At 41.9% G+C, this 25734-nt stretch overlaps 1 protein-coding gene across 2 annotated transcripts in view; it reads right to left on the bottom strand.

Moving 5' to 3' along the window:
• The window catches only part of KLF7 (Kruppel like factor 7), an 86707-nt gene that overhangs the window by 33199 nt on the left and 27774 nt on the right, over positions 1–25734 (bottom strand). Inside the window, exon 2 of one of the 2 annotated variants that reach the window (XM_030323894.2) lies at positions 9111–9741. In XM_030323894.2, coding sequence (XP_030179754.1) covers positions 9111–9741 — 631 coding nt within the window. Of the gene's footprint in view, positions 1–9107; positions 9742–25734 lie in introns of both variants that reach the window. The other variant, XM_030323893.1, reaches the window with a different exon arrangement.

Raw genomic sequence — 25734 nt, forward strand, 5'->3', positions numbered from 1 at the left:
AACCACGTGAACATGCAAAATGAAGACCGAAAACGTTTAAAAATGACTGCTGCACAGCTATCCTCTGCTACTCCTACTGCATCGTGCTGCCCTCGGATACTAGAATATGTACCAGTCAAGCTTTTTCTTGGGTTCTATTCATCAGGGCATAGATTATATAATTTTACATTTTTTAGGGCATCCATTAGATGCCTAGAACCTTCCTCACTTAACAGTGCTTTCGCTTTTGGAACAATTTATAGTCCTTTTTACAAAATTTCCCTGATATGAAAATAGCAAGGGCTCCAAAGGAAGACATTATATACCATAACACACTGAACTGGGCGATAATAATCTACCATGAAGGGAAAGTTTTTTCTCAACTGAAGATGGTTTCTGGTTTCCTTCCCTAAAACAAAAGGATTGATTGCTGTTATCAACTTTAGCTTAACCTAGTCAAACAGTTGAGACTGTTCTGTCCCAACAAAGTTGGGATTTTGAACAATTGTATTGTTTGCCTGAAAACAGTATGTGTAATACTGTTTTACTTTACTGAACTCCCTAAGTGTCAATTATTCAGTTAAGTCAACAATTATTATTATTCTAAAGGCAGAAACAACAAAAGAAGCCTAACTCTACGTTTTATGATACTGGATGAGTGGTTTGCAATATAAAATGGGTTTTAAATTATAAATGCATTTTATTTTGCAAACAAAATAAAAGGGGTCTAACCTGAATGCAGGTAACTTTTGAAGGGAAGAAGGCAAAAGACTCAGGGTCTAAAAAAAAGGGGCGGGGGCAGTCTGCCAACTAAGCCTAGTTCAGGGGGTCCAATCCCAGGTCAGTCCCTAACTCTCCACCTCAATAAGCACAGATGGTGAAGGAGAAAGAAAGGTGAACAGAAATATGGGACAAACCATGAAAAGCTTATTCTCATTGCAGCCACTCTTAAATAATTTAAGTGGGTTGACCTCCATTATATAAGCTAGTCAGATTCCAACATTGGCTACCAAACATAGAGACACTGCAGGAATGAGGAATAACTCTTGTCATTGGTTGACCAAATAACTAGCACATTAAAAAGTCACTAACTTTTGATTACCTTGAACAATCTTGCTTCTACTAACATTTAGCTCGATAACTGTCATGTCAATAGGACTTTTAAAAACGGTTGAAAAGAAGTTACTTTTAGAAAATGTAGAACATCCAGGAGCAGAAGACGGAAGGTGGAAAATGCTGTCCCAGCTTCCAAAACGCCCCCATCTTGTCTCCCTGCTTGCTTGAAGATTCCTGAAATTCCACTAACTGCCTCCCGCAATCGAAGATTAGAAAAATAATAACAAGAAGAAATGTCATTCTGACGTAAAGAAGGGTAATAAAGGAAGGCTTCAAAGGCAGGAAGTGACTCAGTGCAAGAAAGCATCAGGTGTAAGGTTCTTAGGTGGGGCCTGAAGAAGGAACTGAGATTTTAGGAAACAGGTTTGCCCACGGCCATCCAGTTCACCTCCATTAGGGTGGGGACAGACAGAAATCACCTGGCTGGAAAGAGCCAGACTCTCACCATTAATACCTGAGTCACCTGGCAGAGCTCTCAGTCCCACTGCACGTATGCCCAGCATAGGCTGGGTCCCCAGAGAGTTCCATTTGCTTACCAGAACTAACTTCCTTACACGAGAAGTTTGTTTTCTCTTGATCCATTTTCAAGGCTTCCACCATAATTTCTACTAAATTCAAGCCAGGTATCTTTCAAAGAAAGACAATCATTTTACAAATACATTTTCATCTATCCTTATATTCTAACTTTTTAAAAAAAGATATTCCAAAGTTTAAAAAAAAAAGTTTTGTTTTGCTTTTTTTATTACACACTACCTTCTTCAACTCCTTTTTTTTTTGTCTGATTCAAACAGAATCAATTTTTGTTTTAATTTCAGAAGACATAAGACATTAAGTATTGTCTACCCCCAGCTAATTCTTCAACGTTTATTTATTTTGGGGACAGAGAGAGACAGAGCATGAACGGGGGAGGGGCAGAGAGAGAGGGAGACACAGGCTCCCAGCCATCAGCCCAGAGCCCGACGACGCGGGGCTCGAACTCACGGACCTGGAGATCGTGACCTGGCTGAAGTCGGACGCTTAACCGACTGCGCCACCCAGGCGCCCCAGCTAATTCTTATACTATCGCTTAGCCTGTACTCTTTACAAAGCTTCATTTAATCTCCTCAAACCTCCCAATGTAATACGTATAGGACAACCACACTCCTCACAGTCATTAACATTCTTATTATAATACAAACAGCTCTGTACATTATCTATTTATTAAACAGAACAGTTACTTTTTTTTGAAGTTCATATTTGGCCTTCCCAGTGTCATTCCTTCATTTGCACAGACTTCTCATGACCTTCTTTTTCTCTTCTCTATCAAACAGAGCTGGCCCAACCTTTAAGTCTGAGAATTTATAAAATTCTATTACTTCAACTGCCTTTTCTGAAATGAGATTCCTCTTTTCTGTTCCCTCATTCCTACCTCCCACCCCCAATCCATGCCATCTTCTCTTTTGAGATCAGGTTCCAAATATAGTGACTTTGTAAAACCACATTTCAGGCTTTTGCATCAAAAAGCAAAGTCCCCAGGGCTGGGGGAAGGAACAGAGTCTAGTGTAATGGGTGTTCAAGAAATATCGTTTATGATGAAATACTTATTAATTTCATACTTTTTTCTTTTCCTTCTATTCTTGTTTTAACATGCTTATTTACTCTGCGACTACCAATTATCCATTAAAAGGACATCTGGAATAGGCATCCCGTGAAGCCTACATTTATTACCATATTAAAATAATAAAATAAACGTGCTTGCTGTGTATATGCCGAGGTTTATGCCATTTCAGCCAGTATATGTTTACCTAAATTTATCTTCATAAATGTTAACAGCCAGCATATTGCTAAATTACCATGTGGTGAAGCTCTAAGAATTTCTTGAATCATAAAATTCTCCCATCAATTGTTTTCCATCATCTCATTCACACCCGTTCTTTTCAAACACTTTCTCGTAAGCTCTTGAATATGCTAAACCCAAACTATCACACCCTCCTATTAAACTCTCTCCACCTTGTGAACTGAACAGTTAACCCTTATTCCAGTTTCCATCCCATAATAGGGGTTTAATGAGTTTCTGCCTCAACACATGGATAAACTTCATTAGCAGCCATGTGTCTCAGCATATTAAAGGCCCTTTAATGTCTTAAAATTGCCCTATTTCAGTTGCTATTGTATAAATTCAAAGAATTCTTATCTATGGGGCTGAGGAGGTTGAAAGTGGTCGATGGGCCCCCTACAGTTCCAGACTGAGGTATTTAATTTTATCCTGCTGATACGCCTGACCTTGAATTAGGGCTTCTATTTATACAAATGGGTCTATTATCACATTGGCATCATTTGAAACGATGAACAGCATTAATAAACACCCTGTTCAAAAAGAGAAAAGCGACTTTTTCTGAATCATGCTCGCTACTTCTGACCTCTGATAGGCACCCCTACTCTCATGCCATGCTATGTCTCCCTTTGCACTCTTTCTTGGAAGGGCTGCCCCCAGCACTGCTTACTCAGTGGCACAGAGCCCGACATCTCTGGGCACTTACTACCCCATTTGAGGAATGACTGATAGAACAAACAAAGTGACTAAGAGGATGATCCATTAAATAGCACGTAAGCCCCAAGGGACAGGAGGCCTGGGTCAAGTTTTAATTCTGCCAATGACAGGTCATAGAACCCGGGCTGGGGCATTTTTACACTGTTGGTGCTCAGTTTCCCCCAACACGTGATAATGCTTGCCTGATTTCATAGGGATAGAGTATTAACATTAGTCATTTTAATGAGTGCATTGGGACTGTTAGAAGTCTCTCTTTAATCCTAAGGTAAAAAAAAAAAAATGGTTTAATAGTAATGACCATAATAATAGTAACTATAACAGTAACAATAATGGGCCTAGAAACGGAAGACCATTCTTTTGTAATTTCCTTGTTCTGGTACTTAGTCACTTGATGAGGCAATATGTTTAAGGACCCTCCCAACTTTATTCTATTTAGAAGACACTGAAAGTAGTTTTCATTGTCAATTTGTATTTAAACTATGTCTCTCATTTCCTCTTAATAATGAGTTATTAAGAAAAAAATATCTACTTGATTTCTTTTCCTCTTGTTAGTTAGCATAGAAGTTAAGAGCTCAGATTTGAGCAATACTGTTTGGTTTGAATCCTGGCCCAACCACCTAGGAGCTGTGTGACATTGGGCAAGTTACCTGACCTCTCTGGGCCTCATTCCCTCTATATTATAAGAATAGCACCTATGTCATTAGATTAATACGAGGACTAAACGGATTAAATTTGTAAAACACTTAGAACAATGCCTAGGATGTAACACCCGCTTTATCTTTGTTGAATAAACAAAATAAATCATATTTCAAACTTTGAAGAACTTTCATTATATAAATTAAGCACTTTTATTCGCCTGTTAAACACAATGCTCGTCTTTTCGCTTATAATATTTTTAGCTACCTTTTCATTTGAAAACAAACTATTTCCCCAGATCCAAGTTAAGCTTAGAAATGGTGCCACCCCGTGATTCAGTGATACCTGTCCCAAAGCAGACATAAACAGTTAAGTAAATTGCACACTTGTGTTATCTTTCCACCTAAAAAGAACCCCTTTACGTTCTTTGGCACAAAATCCAGAATGTCCTTATCAACACCCGTTGATTAGTCTAAAGCAACCCCCTGTCCATAGAAAGAATCCTCCAAGTAGAACATGTGAGAACATGGCCTTCTTTTTTACCCTCCTCTGTGACCAGCAATCAAAGATTTCATTCCTGGCCTTTGTCCTGACTTTGTCAACATGACTCACTCTGCACAGTGTACGTGAATCTCCATATTAGAAAATTTTATTCGAATTTCCATATTAGGCAAGTCTGATCAATTAACACAAAGTGCCATTTCAATCCCAGGCTTTTTTTTTTTTTTCTTCTTCTCAGAAGTGACCAAGAAGAAACGTGGAAAACAATTCTTTCTCTTTTTGCATAGAAACTACTAACATTTTAACAAACTGACTTGTGCGGAACATGCGCATAATAAAGTGATTTTTTTCAACTGAAAGTGAAGATTTCCTTTGCATCAAAATACAAGGACAATTTAGCTGACTCCAAGAAAATGAATAAAACTATGATCATGATAATTGAATTATTGAGCAAGAAAAATCCGTTACACAAAGACCAGAAGACGGAGTGGGAGAGAAAGGTCTGTAATGGTTGGCTGCTAAAGGACATTTTTACGCACATGCCAGCACTAAGTGCTCTTCGCGATGAATAAACCATATGTCCATTTTTATATGCTTCCTTTCACTAAGATCCTGAGACTTCACAATATTCCCTTTGTCCCAGTCCCTGCCTTGTCTTCCCCCTCCCTCGGTTCCCCCATCCCTAACTTCACCTCCTTGGGCAAACAATATTTGTGCCCTAGCTACCAACTTGAACATCTGCTACCTTAAAAAAAAAAAAAAAAAAAAAAAAAAAAAAAAAAAAAAATCACCTCATTGCCTAACATGCTCCAGGGCAAAAAGTTTGAAGGATTCAGCATCCTCAAAAGAACAGCCACAGAAGGGGGGCTGGGGGGGGGGGAGGGGGGCGGGGAGGTGTATCTTTTCCAGCTCAGTAAATTCTATCTATATAAAGATTAAATGAATAACATTTTAAAAATTCTTCAGTGCAAGCAAATCCATGTTACCAACAATGTATTGTCTTTCTTATGCATACAGGGAGACCCACACGTTTTATTTTATTTCATTTTTCCAACTGTGTCTCCTTTTCAACATATTACCGTATAGAAGAGATACAGCATATACAGAACTCTAGAGAAAAGGAGGCCAATGGTTTCCCTCTTTTTACCAATTGTTTTCTCATCTTCTTTTTTTTTTTTTTTCTGTCCCCAAACACTTACCCATCTGAAAGATAAAGAAATGTTTCCACTGGATTAAAGTGAGCCCTGTGTTAAAAGAGCTTGCCCGAATCCAACCAGAGCCCATTTCTTTTAAACTCCATTTCAACATTGGGTCGGCAGTTCTGCCCTTTCACTCGCTTATATCGGCGACTCCTCCAACCAGAATTCCCATCGCCATATACCTTTGCCCTCAAGCTTGTACTAGTCCATTGCTTTTATATGTTTGCACTTAATTTGATTCCATCCTTCATGCTTTTTTCATTATTCTTAGTTCATCCACACCACATAAATTATCACCTTTGTGTTCAGTTCCCCGTGTGCCCCATTCACACCAATTCCAAATAAATACTTCTGATTCTCATCCATTTGATCCAAATTAATTCACACTCTCTCTCCCCATCCTCCACCTCCACCTCCCCTCCTATTTCTCTTGTGGCACCTACTTTTCCTTCCATGCTTATCTAGGAGGGAGGTTTTACAGGCAAAAGGCTTCCGGAGGATGCAAGGTGATTGCTTTCTGCATTGTCTTAGGAAAGCCGAGCTCTACGGTGCTTCCACCTTGAATGAGCCGACGGCTGCACATCCAGATGCACTTTCCTCAACTGGTGTCCACGAGCATCGTCACCCCCTGCACAGGGTGACGAAAAAGGCTTCTTGCTTTTCGATGGTATTTAACTTTGGCAACGGCCTTATTTCCAGTATACATAGAGCTGTTTTTTCACACGATCACCACTAATCAATGGCAACAGCAATCCTACTAACTACAACCAACTCCACTACCATCTTTCATGAGCTCTCACGGCCTGCCAAGTCTTTTACATACGTTTATTCATTGAGCCTTCAAAACAATCCAGAATGTAGACAAAATTATCCCTGTACTTTACAGACGGCGACACTGAGACTTAGGGAAGACAAAGCACTTAACCAGGTCACAGATCTAAGAAGCAGAGGAGCCAGAATTCAGACCGAAGTGCACCAAACCACACAGCCCCGCTCTCACCACTCTGCAGTGCTGCCTTTCAGTCATGCATGGTGCCTCCTTGGATAAGCCCCCGCGGAGAGGAGTCTTTCCACTAAAGTCCACCCTACGGCAAGTGGTTGGTTGCAGGTGCTGGGGAACATAATGAGCTCCACCTTGGTAATCGTTCCGAGTAGACGATGCCCAAAAAACAAAGCACCGAATAAGGGATCACTCCTAAGAGGTCTCCTTCTGACACGTCCGTTGGGCAAAGGGGATAGGAAAAAGGAGGAAATGCTGTGGACTCCCCCTTGGAAAAAAGAATCCTGCTTCCCCAGAGCCTTCCGGCCTCCATACTAGGCAGGATGTAGCCCGTCTCAAAGTCAATAATTCAACAATGTGTCCATACTCATGAATTCCACGCCCCCAACGAAGCTCAGCATTCTTGCCTCATCCTGCTTTCTCGGGTTTCCTGGGGAGAACAGGAAGTGAGTCACCAATGAAAGCCCGGGAGCACTGCAATGTCTTGCCATTACTTCCCTCATTGACTTGAGAAGAAAGAAATATAAATAATGATGACCTTCAGGACACTCTCAGGGAGGGAAAGAAAGCTAACTTTCGCAGGGGATGTTAGCCTTGGTGTCTGTGGAGTGGACAAGTCAGACCCAAACCCTCACGGGGAACCCTAAGTGGGCCTGAGCCGTGGGGTTCAAGAGTCACGTTAGGAGACCGTCCCATGAACCGAGCAGGAGCTACATAGGCAGTTAAGTGCAGAACTGGAGGAGTACGTGCCTCTCAGTCCTGTATAGCAAGGAAGCAATGTATTCTCATGCTCCCATGGGAATGGTTTTGAGGTTCAAAATGGTGATTTCTTCTGGACATGTATGCTGCATCTTACTTCAGGGAAGTACTCCTGTCCTGCACAAAGGCATTTCACGCCCCCCCCACCCCAGCGCACCGGAGCCGCAAGGGGCCTTAGGCCAGTCTGCGTGACAGACGTGGCAAACGGGGCCCGGTGAGGTAAAGGGACACTCTCAAGGTCACAGAGCTAGTTAGTGGCAGGGTTAGAACCAGAACTAGCTAGTTCGTTTTTCTGATTTTCCAGCCAATGAACTTTTCACTGCACACGTCCTTGGTGGCACAGACCAAAACCCGCCGCAGAGCACCAGGAAGACGAGCTACAAGACCAAAAAGAACTCCCGCCAGCCACCTCTCCTGGCTTAAATCCAGTCACGCATTTCTCTCTGGCTACACTCTCACTCTGCTGCTTCTGCTTCTGGAGCTCTTCCCTACTCAGTTGCAATGTACAAGCAGTATGCACAACCACACAGGCGATACAGCCGGGACTCATTTAAAAGCCACCAATGACAGTAATTGCTCCTAGGATGCTAAGGCCAAGAAGAAACACCATCCCTAAGCTTGCGTCTCAAAGCACACGACGAAGACCGGGTGTCAAGGAAAATGCCAATCTCACTCTTTTCGCTATAAACCCCACTCTTCCAGATTATCCCATTCCTCCAAAGATCACTACGGTTCCTGGGAATCACGCAGATAGTCCTGAGAAAAATATACAGTCCCCGCCAGTCCCCGCCCTCCCCTACCACACACATAGCGATGTAATCACTTTAGCAACTTCTCGGTAACAAGCTCGTTAAAAAGCAATTCTGCCATCTCCCCATAAAGCACGCGCCAGAGAACAATGCAAAAGAGGAGATGCCAATTAATTATAGAATGATCACATCTAATGAACTCTGAAACCCTCCTGCTGTTGGTGACTTTGACGAAAAATCAGGGACGCCCCGACTACCTTGCGTAACTGTGAATTCTCTCAAATGGGCCTCCTCAGATTCCACGGTTGATCAAGACTGCAGAACTACACTCCTGAAACACCGAGGAGTGTCGGGAGGTGACAAGTGCCCGGATGGCCGGAGCCCCCCCCATTGGGGCATCCTTGGAACCGCCTGGTTCCACGCCGGGGTTGGCACTGCCAGCCCGGGGCCTGCACCCAGGGCCTCTGCGGGGGCTCAAGGTCACGCGTGCGTCCCTCGACTGCCCTGCCCCCCGGCCCTCGGGCCTGGCTCCCACCCCCCGAGGCAGCACGAGGCCGCTCCTCGGAGCCCCGACGCCCTTCCCACCGCGAGGCTAGAGGAGGAGGAAGAAGAAACCACGTGCGGCCAACTTGTACCACTACCTGTGTGAGTCCTCTGGTGGGCCTTTAGGTGGGAGCTTTTTGTATAAACTTTCCGGCACCCGTTAAACTGACAGCGGTGAACCCTCTTCTTGTTTTCGGGGCACGCCTCGGCCCCCACCCCTCCTTGCTCGCTGTCGCTCTGTCCGCTCTTAACTGTCCCCGCTGCCGCCACGGCCGCCGCCGCTGTCGCCACCCCTCCCACCTTTACTGAGCCGAGCGCAGCCTTCTTGGCCACCAGTTTCAACGTCACCGTGCCATCCACGGCTGAGAGAGTCTGTGAGGTTTTGACCAGATGGCGGCTGAGCTCAGGGGACGAGGGGGGCGTTAATGAGGTCACTGCGTTGAGCTGGGCCTGGTTGACGGCCGTGTAGCTGTCGAGAGAAGAGCTGGTTGGCTGGAGGCTGAGGCAGGTCTCAGAGAGCAACTTGTCCCGAGAGAGCAGAATGTCCACGGCCGAGCTCTTCTCGCAGATGGTGGCTTCCACGGGGAGCAGCAGTGGGTCCAAGCGCCGGAAGCTCTCCTCAATGCACGGGGGAGGAGAAGCATGGAGGAAACAGTCCAAGTCCTCACCGAAGGTCTCCGAGATCCTCCTGGGCTCCGTCTGTAGGTAGCGTTCCAATTCAAGGCATGTCTGCAGGGGGTAAGGCGGGAGGGAGAGAAACAGCCATCAGAGGCAAAGAACACCATGAGGCCACATGTTGACAGGCAGAGCAGGGAGACACAGAGAATGGTTTCGCGGCCGGAGTCTGAAATTCTCTTGGTGGAAGGTCTGACCTTGTTATTTACTCCCTGAAGGCTTCTGAAGGGTTCCTAGGGGCCACATCATGTGAGTTTAATGAAGGGGAGCTAGAGGCCCAGAAGGGCTGTCTCGCCCCGTCGGGATCCCAGAGAATATTCGGGGTTAAAGTCATCTCCTGCCCTACAACCCAAGTCGGCAGGTGAGATGCTCCAAGCAGCCCCAGGAGTTCCCGCGTAAGCAAGAGGCACATAGAATCACACAAAGTTTTTCATACCAAAACAAGACTTCCCGTACTCCACGTTCATTTTTCAAATAGACGGGGGCAAGCCACAAAAATAAGTCCATTTTCCAACCTGCCCTGAAGAACAAACCATACCCACCCAAACTAAGAGGTGACCTCGGCCACGATGAGCCAGCAGCAAGCTCTGCCTCGGATTCTCTAGCTGGCAGGAACAGACACTGTTCTCAAGAATGCCTCTCACAGAATCTTTGATATATAAGACAAAACTCCCCTTGTCTACAGCAAGTTATTCAAAATACGATTGCTACCTATTTTGTGGCAAGACGCATGAGTCCCATTACAATGGTTTAGTATCTCTGACTATGTGATAAGAATAGGTTCAAACACAGCTATTTGACTTGCTGAAAGATAGGACCCAATAGATTTCAACGTAAAGCTTTCACCTGGGAAAGAAATAGAGCAAACTGAAGAGTTCAGAGTTGCAACAAATCTTCACCCATGGTGCTCCTCAGACTTTGTAAGGTGGTGGAAACGCTGTTGTGGCAACAGTGTGGATATTTAAGTTTGTACTAGAAAGCTCTCCTCACTTACAAATCCCACTTTTCCAGAATCTTGTGTAAAACGATGGCACTGACTTGCACCATCAGCTCAATTTGCTCTGGTTTCTGGGCTCCGACAACCAAACACTGATGACCAATCTAAAATGAGACTAGCTCCTAATTTACTGCCTCCGTAGAGCATCTTCGATTTCAACCAGTGTTCAGAATCTAGGCTTTTATTCTGTTAAGAATAGATTTTAATGATATGCCTCATTGTGCTGTAGATGTTAAGGATTTTATTTTGGTGACCTTTCAAAAGGTTGTTTTTGTTTTTGTTTTTGTTTTTCTCTTATCCCATTTATTCTCCCCTATATTTGTAACAGAGATGCACTATCAGTGGGGTTTACCTTTCCCCGGGTATAGAATCATAGAACCATGGAGTTTCAGAGCTCTTTGTCTGGATTTTATATAGACTGTGCTTCTTTACCATGTGCATATGTCAGCATTTTACCTGTTTTTCTTAGACTGCATGCAATAGCCATTGCCATTGCTTCCCTATTTTGACAAGGTTCTAGCTGCATTTGCACTAGGCTTAGTACTTAACCTCTAAATCAGAATCCATTGATGGCCACTGCCTTTGGTATATTCTCTACCAGCCTGCCCTTCAGGGCTTCCAGTCCCCATCTGTATCCTCAGGACATCTCATGCCCGACTTCTCCTCCTTGCTTGTCTCACTCCATTCCTCCTCTCTGAATAACCCAAGCTCTACCTGTGAAGTTTTCTTTCCTATTTGCCAAAGTATCTAATACCATCGTATAAACTTTAAACTTCAAAATCTTTAAATCACTACTTATGGTCTCTCACTGGTTATACATTTATTTGTCTTGTGTCTTCTGTTTATTTTTTGTTAGTGTTTTTTATTGCGGTATAATTGACCTATAACATTGTATCATTTTCAGGTGTATAACATAATGATTCAATACTTGTATACACTGCAAAATGATCACCACAGTAAGTCTGGTTACCAAAAAGATTGGTTTTTAATCAGCCTTATGGTAAAACTCTGCATTAGCGAATAAGACAAAATAAGATTGTTAACTATGAATTAACTTTGGCTTTCACTGTTGACTTTTAATAGTATAAACTAATGAACGAATCTAATCTTCATTCAACACTCATGTCACAAGTTTTCACTCAACTACTGTGTTCACAGCAAGGTACAAGGCTTTCTGTGTGTTGGAAGCAGATATTAATAGATCCACGCGAGGTAGGCGCGGGATAAGAAATTACAAGCTAAAAATGACATGAATTTACAAAGCAAAGTGATACCAAATAACATAACATAAAGTATATTGATGAGTTCTTAGGGGATGAGTGGACAATGAATTCTACATTCTATAATATAAGGGTATTAATCAAGAAAAGCTTGTGGGAAAAGTAAGTTTTGATTCTGTTTTACTTACTGATTAAATAATAGCTCTGGTTGAGTAGCTTCCCATCACTTCATATTTGAAACCAACACTGCCACCTTCTCAGGTCTAGAAATTTGCATGATCTTCAGCTGCCCCTTTTCTGAATTCCAGGTCTCAAAAATTTCTTTTCCCTTTTTCCATCTCATTGCTAGAAATTGCCATTTATCTCTCTCCAATAATGAAACCCTCAGGCTTAGCTCCAGTGAATTCACTTCTGAATCTTACTCCTAAAACCTCCCTTTAAGCTCCTCTTCTCTTTTAAAACCCTCACCTACCAAGCACAGTGCCTGGCACCCAGCAGGTGTATAATATCTATCAAACAAGGACAAAATCAACTTTATACTCTTACTTTGATTATTCTATCTCCTCCACTCCACAGAAGTCATCTCCTGACACCCTATCCTGGACCATAATGAGGCCAGCAATCTTAGAAATGAACACTAATACATGTCTTCTGGAACGTAACTGTAATGCTTCTTCAGCTTTGCCCAAAACTGATGAACCAGATCTTTGAGACACAGATATGTTCTGGGTAAAAATCAGCTGAATCATGGATGATAAGTTGTCCTTGAGGCACTTTTTTGCTTCACACACAAAGATTATTTCACAACATAGTCACCTCTGTCTTTTGATAGAGTTTCTGTACGTCATGTCTTCTTACATACTTTCTAGCTCGAAGATTTGAAAGCCACTAAGAAATTGTTGTGATCGTTAGGAAGCTCAGATCTCTTCGTATTCAGAGTTGTGGGCAACTGAGAGATTCTAAACACATTTACATACTTTTCTGGGAAGTTAAAAAAAAAAAATCTACCCAGTATGCCCTAGTTTAAATCCCAGGGGCACACAGGTCACACTAAGGATCTAAAGATAGAGATACATCTACTAAAATGTGGGAAATGCTGGACCACTTAAGAGCAGCTATCATTTGCAACCCTAATGCAGGGCATTCTTATTCCATCTGAGAATCAGAAAAGCAGGAGTACCCATCAGGATGTGCTGGATAACCCTATGAAATCATTTTGTAATGGTTTTTGTCTTGAGAAATCCACTTCTTATAATATTCTACTTAGAGAGAAGAGAAGATTTTGTTAATCAGAAACTCATCAGAAGTGCTGGGAAATAAAATGTCAAGAATGAGAATTTTAATGTTAGATTATTTATAAGCCAAAGAGAAAGTTTATCTCCAATGTTTTTCTTTAATGATTACAAGGACTCCCTTAAGAAATGACTCTGATGTTTAATTGGAATTTACTCATAGGTGTTAATACATATATACAGAGAGAGAGGTTTATATAGAAATAAACATGTATATGTGTGTGGGGTTTACATACATATTTCCTAGCTCTGTCTATAGGAAGAGTCTACAAGCAAAGACACCTTGGTAGCAGTGAGTGCACCTACTATACAGATCTTGGTTTCTAAATATCATCATCCAATAAAGGGAACCAGGGCATATTGGAGAAACGGTTGATTCAAAGTGTGGGGCAAAGTAAATAAAAGATGAGCCTAGACTATCTTGTGGTACTGGAAGGTAAGGAAGTGTTCATAAAGTGGTAGAGATATGTCAGAAAGACTCAGGAGCCAATTTGAAGGAGCTCTCAGTGGCCGAATCTGGACAATATGAGCAATAGCAATGAATAGTGATAATGTATTTTTTAACACATGGAATAAAATTAATATCTATGAATCCATAGTGATAGAAATAAATAGTCGAATCAATAAACAAATGGAAAGGGTTAGCTTCTCCTTCTAATAAAACTATAATTAATAAACATAGAAGTGATGATGGAAATAGAAGATCACCATTAAGCAAACAAAAAAGTAATAATGACTACAGGCAAGAATCACCAAAGGATGCTAAAATTAGTACATGAAACTATAATGAGAAGCAAGATATTTGCCTGTCTCAAAGTATCCCCCCCCAACAAGGTGGATATATTTTAACTACATAAACAAAAATAATAATTTAACAGTAGGGAAGCCTGGCATGCACCACTTTAAATATACGATCAAAGTCAGCAGCACCAGTAATAAAACATAATCAAAGGGGCGCCTGGGTTAAGCGTCCGACTTCAGCCAGGTCACGATCTCGCGGTCTGTGAGTTCGAGCCCCGCATCAGGCTCTGGGCTGATGGCTCAGAACCTGGAGCCTGTTTCCAATTCTGTGTCTCCCTCTCTCTCTGCCCGTCCCCCGTTCATGCTCTGTCTCTCTCTGTCCCAAAAATAAAATAAACGTTGAAAAAAAAAAAAAACATAATCATATTTTGTACCCTGGTATGACAGGCTGCAAAGGGCACAAAATTATTCTATTCCATTCCTGCCAAAAACATATAACCTCGGTGTAATCATGAGAAAACATCAGAACAACCCAAACAGAGGACCATGCTACAAAATAACTGGCTAGTATTCTTTAAACCATATCAAGATCAGGGGTGCCTGGGTGGCTTAGTCAGTTAAGCATCTGACTCTTGGTTTCTGCTCTGATCATGGTCTCATGGTTTTGTGAGTTTGAGCCCCCATCAGGCTCTGCACTGACAATGCAGAGCCTGCTTGGGATTCTCTCTCTCCCTCTCTCTCGGCCCCTCCCCCACTTGCACTGTCTTTGTCTCTCTCAAAATAAATAAATAAAAACTTTAAGAAATATATCAAGATCATGAAGAACAAAGGAGACTGAGAAGCTGTCCCTGATGAGGGGACTAAGAAGATATGATAACTAAATGCAATGGACTTTGGATAGGAAAAAGACATGGATGGGAAAAATCATTTAATTCAAATAAAGTAAACAGATTAGTTAATGGCATTGTATCAATGTTAATTTCCTGGTTCTGATCATTGTACTATGGTCATGAAACATTAGGGGAAGCTGGGCAAATGTATACAGGAACTCATGCACAATTTTTGCAACTTTTCTATAAGTTCAAATAATTTCAAAAGAGAAAGAGAAAAAAAAAAAAAGAAATGACCATTAGCAAACTAGGAGTGTCTCCAGATTGCAAATTTGGATGTAAAGTTCAAATATTTGTTTATCTACCAGAACCAGAGATTTACTCTGTCCTAATGACACTGTAGCTAGCAAACCCCAACTCTGAGACAGCAGATGTCAATTGAATTACATAAATTATGCCTTTCCAATACTTCATGTGGGAGACATGAGACTTCCCTCAACCTGACCTAACAATACAACTTAAGACTTGAGCCGCTGGATCAACTTCCACTCCCTCAAAAATCCATTACAGTCAGCAATGGGAAGGAAATGTACCCAAGTACCAAGTGATTTTCTTATTATTTATGAGGTCCAAATGAGCTTTGTGAAGACACTCCAACATCTCAACTTCAAGATGTGTGGTTTCTTCTCCTAGTTTCATAAGATCAACTGAAATTGGTTTTGAAGTCATCTTAAAATTTGATCATCCTGAAATCTTTTTTAATACTCTCTCCATTTTGTTCATAGTACTTACTGAAACATGCTTATTAAAAGTGATAACCCAAGCCTTAGTTTAAAAAGAAAAAAAATTCAAACCTATTACTGCCATGCCTACAACTTCTGTGACAGGTTCTGGAGGCAGAAATTGACAGAGAACAGAATAACCCAAGTCTTGTAGCACAAATTAAGTTCCCCCAAATCTCCCAATGTTGGCAAGAGGTAGTTACTTTAATGGGATCAAGAAATATGTAAGAAACTTGGCCATATATGGGCATGATGATGCCAAGGTTACCAAATGGTTTTCATTAAACCTGTCCTTCTCTCATCATCAATTGTATGAAATTTGTCATTCAGGATTGCAAACATCTCCAGTCACTTTTGCCATTTCCCCTACAACCCTCCCCTAAAGATTCTCTTTACCTATTTTTCCACTCTTTACTTTCCCTCGTATTCATATGCTTGATATAATCTTTCAACTTCCCTCCCACTAATCATTCTTTCATTCAAAGTTCAACATAGTCTATCTTCTTCAGGAACCTTGGTCTAGAAAAAAAAAATGGAGTTAAGAAAATATGCTGACTGCCAAGTGTTGAAATACACACCTCCTCAATCCTGGACAAATAAACAGTATCTCCAAAATGAATCTATGAGTCCATAGACTGATGGTATGCCTGGTTTATTAAGATCATAATCTCCTTGTGGTTTTAGTTTGCATTTTCCTAATGACTAGTGATGTTGAGCATCTTTTCATGTACCTGTTCACCTATTAAGGTCCTCTGCCCATTTTTAAACTGGATTATTTGTTTTCACGCTATTGAGTTGTACGAGTTCTTCATATATTTTGGGTATTAACTCCTTGAGTACAAGGTTTGCAAGTATTTTTCCCCCACTCCACAGGTTTTCTTTTTACTTTATGGATGATTTCTTTTGCTGTGCAGGAGGCTTTTAAATTTTTTTTTTCAACGTTTATTTATTTTTGGGACAGAGAGAGACAGAGCATGAACGGGGGAGGGGCAGAGAGAGAGGGAGACACAGAATCGGAAGCAGGCTCCAGGCTCCGAGCCATCAGCCCAGAGCCCGACGCGGGGCTTGAACTCACGGACCGCGAGATCGTGACCTGGCTGAAGTCGGACGCTTAACCGACTGCGCCACCCAGGCGCCCCGCAGGAGGCTTTTAGTTTGAGGTAGTCCCACTTCTTCATTTTTTATTTTGTTGCTTCTGCTTTAGGTGTCATATCCAAAAAATCATTACCAAAGCCCACGTCAAGGAGCTTTATTCCTATGCTTCCTTCTCGAATGTTTTCTTTACACCCATGCCAGCATGACATGGGTGCAAAGGAAAGGGAACCCTTGTACACTGTCGGTGGATCATAAATTGGTGCAGCCACTATAAAAAACCAGTATGGAGGAGCCTCAAAAGAATTAAAAATAGAACTACCATATGATCCAGCAATTCCACTTCTGGGACTATATCCAAAGGAAACAAAAGCACTAAGTCAAAAAGATATCTGCACCCCCATATTGATAGCAGCATTATTTTTAATAGCTGAGATAAGGAAACAACCTAAGTGTCCATTACTGGATGAATGGATAAAGGAGTTGTAGAGTATTTATACAACGGAATATTATTCAGCCGTTAAAAAACAAGGAAATACGGGGCGCCTGGGTGGCTCAGTTGGTCAGGTGTCTGACTCTTAGTTTGGTTCAGGATATGATCTCACGGTATGTGCTAATGAGTCGTGTGTTGGACTCTGGGCTTACAGCGCAGAGCCTGCTTGGGATTCTCTCTCTCTCTCTCTCTCTCTCTCTCTCTCTCAAAATAAATAGGTAAACATTAACTAAAAACAAGGAAATCCTACCATTTGTGGCAAATGGGTGGCCCTTGCAAAAATTATGCTAAGTGAAATAAGTCAGACAGAGAAAGAAATATGCTGTATGATCTCATATATGGAATCTGAAAACAAACAAAACAACAAAAAAACTCATAGAAAAAGAGATCAGACTTGTGGTTACTGAAGGCAGAGGGTCGGGGGAGAGGATATTAGAAAAGGTGGTCAAAAGGTATATGAGATATATAAGAACTAGAGATGGAATGTAAAACATGATGACTACAGCTAACGCTGCTGTGTGATATAAAGAAAAGTTTTTAAGAGAGTAAATCCTAAGTGTTCTCATCACAAGTGTTCTCCTTCTCATTTCTTTCTTTCTATTGTATCTATATGAGAAGATGGATAATGGGTGAACCTACTGTGGTAATAATATATGTAGGTCAAACCATCATGCTGTGCACCTTGAACTTACACAGTAATGCATGTCAATTATTTCTCAATAAGAAAGAAAATTTAATAAATTAATTTTTAAAAATTACAATCTTCTTAAAAGCAATGATCATATTCCTTAAGTTACATGAGTACTCAAACAATAACAGTAATATTTCAGAAATAAACTTCTCCCTTATTATCTCAGATGGCAAAGATATCTAAGTGTTCGAAGTGGTGTAAGGTTCTAAGAGTTAGAACTTTCTAAAATAATGAGCTAAAATCTCCTTACAACCCCCATCCATAACCACCACCATAACTACATCCATAGTCAGTTGGGCACACTCTAGTCCAGTCTCCTCAATGTCATCCCTTTACAAACCAAGTGTTTAGAACATAAAAAGTTCTTGTTTTCATTTCTGTGTCTTTTAATGTGAACATAAGATAAAGCCATTGGTCCAATATTTTTGCCATCACTCATTACTGTGTCCTTATGATTAATTATTTGGAGTCTTTGTATCCATGAATACTCAAGTTGGTGAATCAAACACAAGATAGAAAAGAAAAGAAATCGCATTTTGTGAATTTTTTTTTTCTGGAATAGTATAGAGTCAATTAAATAAAATGCCACCTACGACTACCTATTTTTATAATTAATTGTCAGTCATGTGTGGTCCCTTTAGCCAGCTACCCTTAATCCCAATCATTCTACCTGTTTCATTCACCTAAAAGATCCAAGAGTTAAAAGGGCAAAGAGATCAAGCAAACTGGGGAAAGAATACAGATGCAAAAATATAAGGATATATCGTTTTCTATTTCATGGAAACTTGCAAAGTCATGTTCTTCTGAGATCAGACCTGGACCTGATGATGATGATATTGATGATGATGATGATGATGGTGGTGATGGTGATGATATTAACGGTGACGATGCTTCTAGCAAGGAAGAGGTGAACTCTGTTCCCAGGAAGAATGCTCACCCAGGTAATTGCACATGCAAGTAACTGCATCCGGCTACCCATGGGAGCCCCTTCTGATATTTATTATGTGTGGTTTTGTCACGTGCTATTAACCATGGTACCACCATCCCCAAAGAGCATGAAGTGCAGAAACAGGGAGATGAATCCCTTACCTTTCTCCTGGGATTGTCCCAAAGCTTAATTACTTTTTTGCACTTTAAAATCTTCACACACATCCCAGAATGGAAATAAAAGTGACACAAGATAAGCCAGTGATAGTGGGGTAATTTGAGCTTCTTTTTAAAAATTATCTTCTAAAATACTTTTTTTTTCCTAATTCCTTCTTAGATATACTTTATGCTTTATGTATACTTTATACTTTTTATACTTTATACTTTTTAGCAAAATCTGTATTCCTCTGACTCCTGAAACCAACTCTGTAGGACTGCAAAACTTGATATGCATGGGAATTTTGTGATTTTTTTTCCCTTTAAAGGATGATATGATGTAATGGTTCTGACATGTTTCAAGTTTTTAAAAATTAAGTCAGAGTTGAAAGATGGGAAAGGAAGTGGACAGCACCGTCAGAGAGTTCTGGTACCATTTTTCTTGGGAGTGAGTGGAGAGATAAGAAGCACCATGATTATGATTAATAAGTTCATTTAAGCCCACTGGAGAACCTCAGACACCAAGTAGTTGGACTTTATTGCACATCTTCCTGGGTTTCAACATTTTAAAGCGGGTTTGAGGAGGAGAATGTCATATTAAGTTTAACCCATGGTAGAGACTGTGTATGAGCCAGTGACAAGAATCAACCACATAAGACCCAAAAAATGATTCCTTTTAAACAAATATTCACTCTTTGTTGACTTTCATTGCCAGGAAATATTAAGGTGGAAGGCTAGGAGAGAATGATTTTGTCTAGAAAATAAAGGTAAGTAAATTTATAGTACAAGTAAAAATCTCCTCCTGAATTTTTTAGCTATTAGGCTGAAAAAAAAACCAACCACCCCAAAGCCACATCAATAGCACACCCCAGAGGTGCAACAGCATTACACATCACTGTCAGAACTGCTGAATTCCACGAAACAACCATGGGACTACAATGTCAGATCGCATTCCTTCCCTCTGTTTCTTACATCAACCGGTTGCTGGAGATGAAACCAAATTAAGTATTTCCCTCTGGTAATGTGTAAATTCTGACAGACAATGCAGTGAAAATTAATTGAATTCTAAACCAACATGAAAGTTAGGAAATGTGTACCAAAACTTCTTCAGCATCTCTCCTCTCCCAAACTATTTTCCACATACAGGGCCGCCTAGGTGGCTCAGTCGGTGAAGCGGCTGACTCTTGATTTCAGCTCAGGTCATGATCTCATCGTTCATGAGTTCTAGCCCCACATCGGGCTCCACACTGACAGTGTAGAGCTTGCTTCAGAATCTGTCTCTCCCTCTCTCTCTGCCCCACTTGCTCTCTCTCTCTCTCTTTCTCTCTCTCTCTCTCTCTCTCAAAATAAATAACCAAAAAAAATTATTTTAAACATACAAAGAAAATATTTGTTTGTATATTCTTCCTTGGGGAGGTGGGGGAGGAAAGAGAGAAGATTAAAGGCCTGGGGAGAGGGTGCTGTCTTTGAAATAGGCCGCCTCCAATACCCCTTTCATCTTCCAAGGATTCCTTAGTTGCAGCGCATAAAAGAAATCCCCAAAACAACTCAAAGCCAAATTAAATGTTAAGGTGAGTTGTAAGATCACATAACCTCCGCAGAGCGGGGGCCCAGGTCTTACGCTCCTTGAAGGAAGGCACTGGAGTCCCCCACACCTCTAACAACTTGGAAGAGGACTCCCTCCTTCAGAATGTCTATGATCCTCAGAAATAAGTGTCCACAAGGGACAGGGTGGCCCATGCCCTGAAAAGGCTTCCTACCTTGGTTCAGAGTTGTTTCTCCAGATGGCACCTGTTTCAACATACTGATCCAAAGTCCGTCACACTGGCCTCTACCCACAATTGCTGCACCTACCCTCCACCAGCCCTTTAGAAGAGTCACTCGCTATTACTTGGCTGCTGGGCTAGAACTAAATTCAAACTCATGAGTGGTCAAGAGACACCATGGCTCACATACAGCTGGATCCCATGAGATGTGTGCATATGCTACCAAACCAAGCCTGTACTCAGTTCGACATACACGGGAGGAAACCCTCATGTGTTCATTTACAGCTTGAAAACAAGTTTCATTAGACGCCCCTGCTTTGGTCATTACACTTTCATGGACGAAATGAAATTCGTGCTTTAACAGTCAATGAAGAATCATCCTACACTGGGCCAAAGATCTAGATCTGGGCTGACAGTGAGGTTTAAGAAAGAAGAAAAATGCAGAGGAGGCACTCCTAAAGGAAAAACCCATCACTGTACAGAAGAGTGCCAGCCAGGCCTTGCTCAGGAAGGGAGGCCCACTATCCCCACCGCTGATGACAGCCCAAGGCCTTGGGAGAAGGCTTCCCCTCTGAGGAGTGATGGCTTCCCAAGAACAACAATGGCCCTGACAGTTTTTCAGCTTCACCATTAATTTTCCATAAAGAGCAGTTTTCTCGATGAGCGCTTGTGTCAGGCAGGGCCTGATGCTTCAGAAACCTGTAATTATTCTTGGCTCCCCACCCCCCACAGCCTCTGCACCTGTGTCAGTTCAAGGCACCAGCTGGTCGTGTCTTGCCTCCTGCCTCCTAAGGGGGTGGGGTGGAGGGGTAGGGGAGCCTTCATTGAAAACCCAAACTCACATTACTTGCCTCTTCTTCCAAAACACAAAAACAAACAAAAAAAAAAATTTAACTCACCAATCTCATCCCTTCCCCCAACGGGTCTTGCCAAAGGAAACAAATAAACATTAATTGGCTAGAGAGCCTTCATTCAAACCAAAATTACTGAAAAACACAGTAACAGGGAAAGGTCTGACAAGGGGTTATTAATCCTGTTTTACAACCCACTCTTACCCAACCCCCGCCCGCTCCCGTTAACTTTGCACTCACATGCACACACCCTCCCCAAACTCCCGGGGCCCCTTTGCACTGAGTGGCCAAGATGGGAACATGCCGAACCCATTACATCATCTCCCCTGCCTCTCCCAAATCACTCGCACAGGCTGACTCAGGCTACTGGGATTTTTTTGTTTTAAAGCAAACTCATTTCATTGACTCCCTTCTGGAACACTGCTTTATCCTTTTCATTTGGATTAATTAAATATACCTTACCCCTAATCCCCCTTGAAAATCCATGTATGAGTGTTTCTTTTACCCAAAAAGCACAGTTGCACACATGTACAATGTACATGCGTGTGTACACACATTCTCTCTCTCTCTCTCTCTCTCTCTCTCTCTCTCTCTCACACACACACACACACACACACACACACACACACACACAGCTTGAATCCCAAAAACAACAGGTTCAAATCCCATAGGGCCCCTTATGGCAGATGCGATTTAGTGGCTGGTGATCATGGAGGATATTTTCAAATCCAAGAGAGTTTTCAGGAACTTCCATTGTGGAATGACCTGGGAGCACTAGGAGGGGTATTTACTCTACTCCTCAGATGGTGTAAAATGGCAGCCAAAAATATAACAAAAACAAGCCCTAAGTCACTTTTCCTGACATGGATGGTTGTACATTTACTTAAGTTGAGGTACACAGAATCAACTCCCCAAAATATTTAAGGTGACTGCATATATGTGCCGCTGTACTGCCCACCCCAGTTAAGGAAATAGACAGCCCTGTGCACACTGAGGGGCAGAAGACAAGGGATTAAGAATATTGGCCCTGGAGCTAGACTGCCTGGGTCAAAAATCAGGTTAAACTACTTACTGGCTTGCATCATTGTTGGGCAAGTTACTTAACCCCTCTGTGCCTCAGTTTCCTCATCTGTAAAATAGCTAACAGTAGCAACCACCACACAGGAGTATGTGAAAGTCCCAATCACTTGACATATGTCAAGTGCTTAGAACAGGGCCTGAAACATACACTATGTATGTTGTAGCTATTCTCTGACTAGTGTTATTTTCACTACACTTCCAAGAAGACGGTAAATATAAACAAATATAACAATGGCAGAGAAAGGGAAAATAAAAAACACCAAATAATTCTCAAAGTAAAATAAACCTGTGGCGTATAAAAGGTTAAGCAAAGCCGGGGACTCTAGCTGGGCAACTTGCCTCCCTGGGGGCTCAGTTTTCTCTTCTACCAAGTGAATGGGTTGGACTTATAAGGAACCTCCCATACTAGTCTGGAGTTCTATGATGCTGTGAAATCATAGTGGAAGGGTAGAGGGTGAAACGTGAGAATGGCTCCTTCAGAGCAGGTTCGAAGGAACTGACCCATGGCTCTGCTGCCCCGCGGCGGGGTGAGAGGAAGGAGGTTGGAGACTCTGGAAGAAAATGGTCCTTGGACTCTGTTCTGCAAAGGATGCTGTGAAACTAATTCTCTGGTTCACCATGGATATCAGCCTCACATCTAAATGTAAACTTCACTAGAATGGAGCCTACGCAAAGACACCTGGAGCAGTCCCTGAATCATCATGGCCTGTCTCGAGCATTTGTCAGATGAACGAATGAACGAATGAATGAATGAAGCAACTCCCAAACAAGCCAGTCAAAAGTCAATGGTGATCACAATCCTGAGCAGGCAGGAGTACAACAGTATGATGAAAGCCAAAAATTCTTCCTTCTTAGAACAAAGAACATCAGAAACACTGTGTATGCATTTACTACCAACATTTCCTACAGGATATGTCAGTATTTTAGGATCTAGCTATAGGTGATATTTACTTGTCTCTACAGTGTTTTTTATTTGAAAAAGAAATAGTTCAATGTTTCCTGTCTGAGCTACATCCAGTATTCTCAACTGTGAGGCACATTTAGGTTCACAGAAGGCCACAGGACAACCCTGGGAATATGTACCTGGGTAGGAAGTAAAAACCATTTTCTCACCTGGGACAGTGTCTCCCTCTTCTGCCACTTGCTTTTTTTTCTCCTCTGACCTCTAGAAGCCACCAGAAAGAGAAGCAATAAAGACAAGTGGATAAGATGCTATTTTCAACTCTCGTTCTTTACTGATGAAAAGAACCTGACCTAGGAATCAGATTCAATCCCCTGCTTTCCCCACACTCTCTCTCCCCTCCCCACTCACTAAGCTACTGAACCTGAGCAGGCATTCCACTTCCTTCTCCATAAAATGAGTGAACCACACTCTCATAAGCCCCTTCCAGCTCAAAATACTTGCTGCCAATCCTTCCGTGGCTTGCCATCACGTGGACCTCCTTGCCGCAACACATCAGCTCCTCTAGGATCTAGCCTTGCTTCCCTCCTCTCTTACCCCTGTCCCATTCACACAAACACACCAGGCTCATACCTTGTCTCAGAGCTACAGCGCCACTGTTCCCACGCCCCAGATGCAGACTGCACACCTGCTCTCTTTTAAATCTATTGGGCTTAATTGTCACCTATTCAGTGTCCTTTGATCTGCTTAGATAAACTAGCCCAAACACCCTATTTGTTCTTCATCAGGATACCTCATTTTATTTGCTTTTTAGTATTTACCAAGTCCTGGAAAGATCTAAATTATTGGTTTTCATGCTTATGGTCTATCTTTCTCTACCAGGCTGGAAGTTCCAAGAGAGTAGGACTTAGTCTCATAAGTCAATGAATCTCCTGGACCTAGCGCAGCACCTGGAAAAGGCATCCAAAACATACGAGTTGAATGAATAAACAAATGAATCAGCAAAGCCATTCATCAGTCCTGGAATTCTAGGGAAGAATAACTGGTCTATCCTAAAGCTGGCCTACAATGTCTACCTTATCAGGTCTAAGGCTTCATCGTCATTCCTCCTCGATGCACACTCGATGCACATTCATCAAACAGAAGTAAAATGGAGCCTCTTCTCAAGACAGATCAGTCTTGGCTCCTCAGATCTGCCCAGCTCACACAGATGCCAAAAGGGCATTTCTTCTCAGCAGTGTATATTGCATCATATGCTCTGAGTGTCACTCAGATGAACAAAACCCACCCCTCTCCAGGCCTCTGCACCAGGTGCTTATTAACTGGTGCCTTGAGGGAATAGATTAAAGGTAGAGGCTCAACCCACATTATATCATTTATTCCCATTTCTTTCACCTTGAAAGACCTCCCTGAAAAAAGTAATTCTGGCCACTGGTCTTCAAAGCTCTTGAGGGTCACATCAGTTGGGTCCCCAACATTGGCATCCTTACTATCATCAGTCCTTAAATGAAAGGCTCTTAAATGAAAAAGTTCATTCAACTTTAGCAGTCATCAAGGGCTTGTGTTTTCTGTCACCCTAAATAGTGCCACACTCCATTTACATAGGCGAGGCCCCCAGAAATCCCTATGTGGGCCCATTCTGGTGACTTTCCCATAAATTCCTAAACACAGAAGCATTTCGTTTCTCTCCATTCCCTTTAAGAATTTTACATAAAAAGATATCTCTACTGAGAGGTGCTATTTATTTCGGGATCATTATTTCACAGATACAGAGCCCTCAAACACTGAACCTGGAAGTAAGCCAAAATCCAATTAAGAGGGTATGGCGTTTGAACTAGGCAAGAGCTAAGGGTGAAAATGTTGAATATAGCTGTACCGGGTTTGTGTGTGTGTGTGTGTGTGTGTGTGTGTGCGCGCGCGTGTGTCACCGACAATGAAATGTAGATTCTTTTTCATGTATTTCCGATGCCTTTCTCTAAACCTATCGTTGTTCCAGAGCCACAAAGCTGTTCCCTTTCTTGTTCATTAGGTCAGGCAGTAGGAATCTTTCACATGCTGGCTGCACAAAGACGAGGGAGAAATGAAGAGAAGGTTTTCCATCATGTAAGGAGAAGTAAAATTGTGCTTGGCCCATTTCTGAACCACATTACGATGTACAGATTTCAAATTAACAATTCAACCAAACTTGACAGGGAAGAATCTAGTGCTGGGGCCCTGAAGTTTGGATT

Source organism: Lynx canadensis, chromosome C1 (genome assembly GCF_007474595.2).
Source record: "Lynx canadensis isolate LIC74 chromosome C1, mLynCan4.pri.v2, whole genome shotgun sequence".
Classification (NCBI taxonomy): Eukaryota; Metazoa; Chordata; class Mammalia; order Carnivora; family Felidae; genus Lynx; species Lynx canadensis.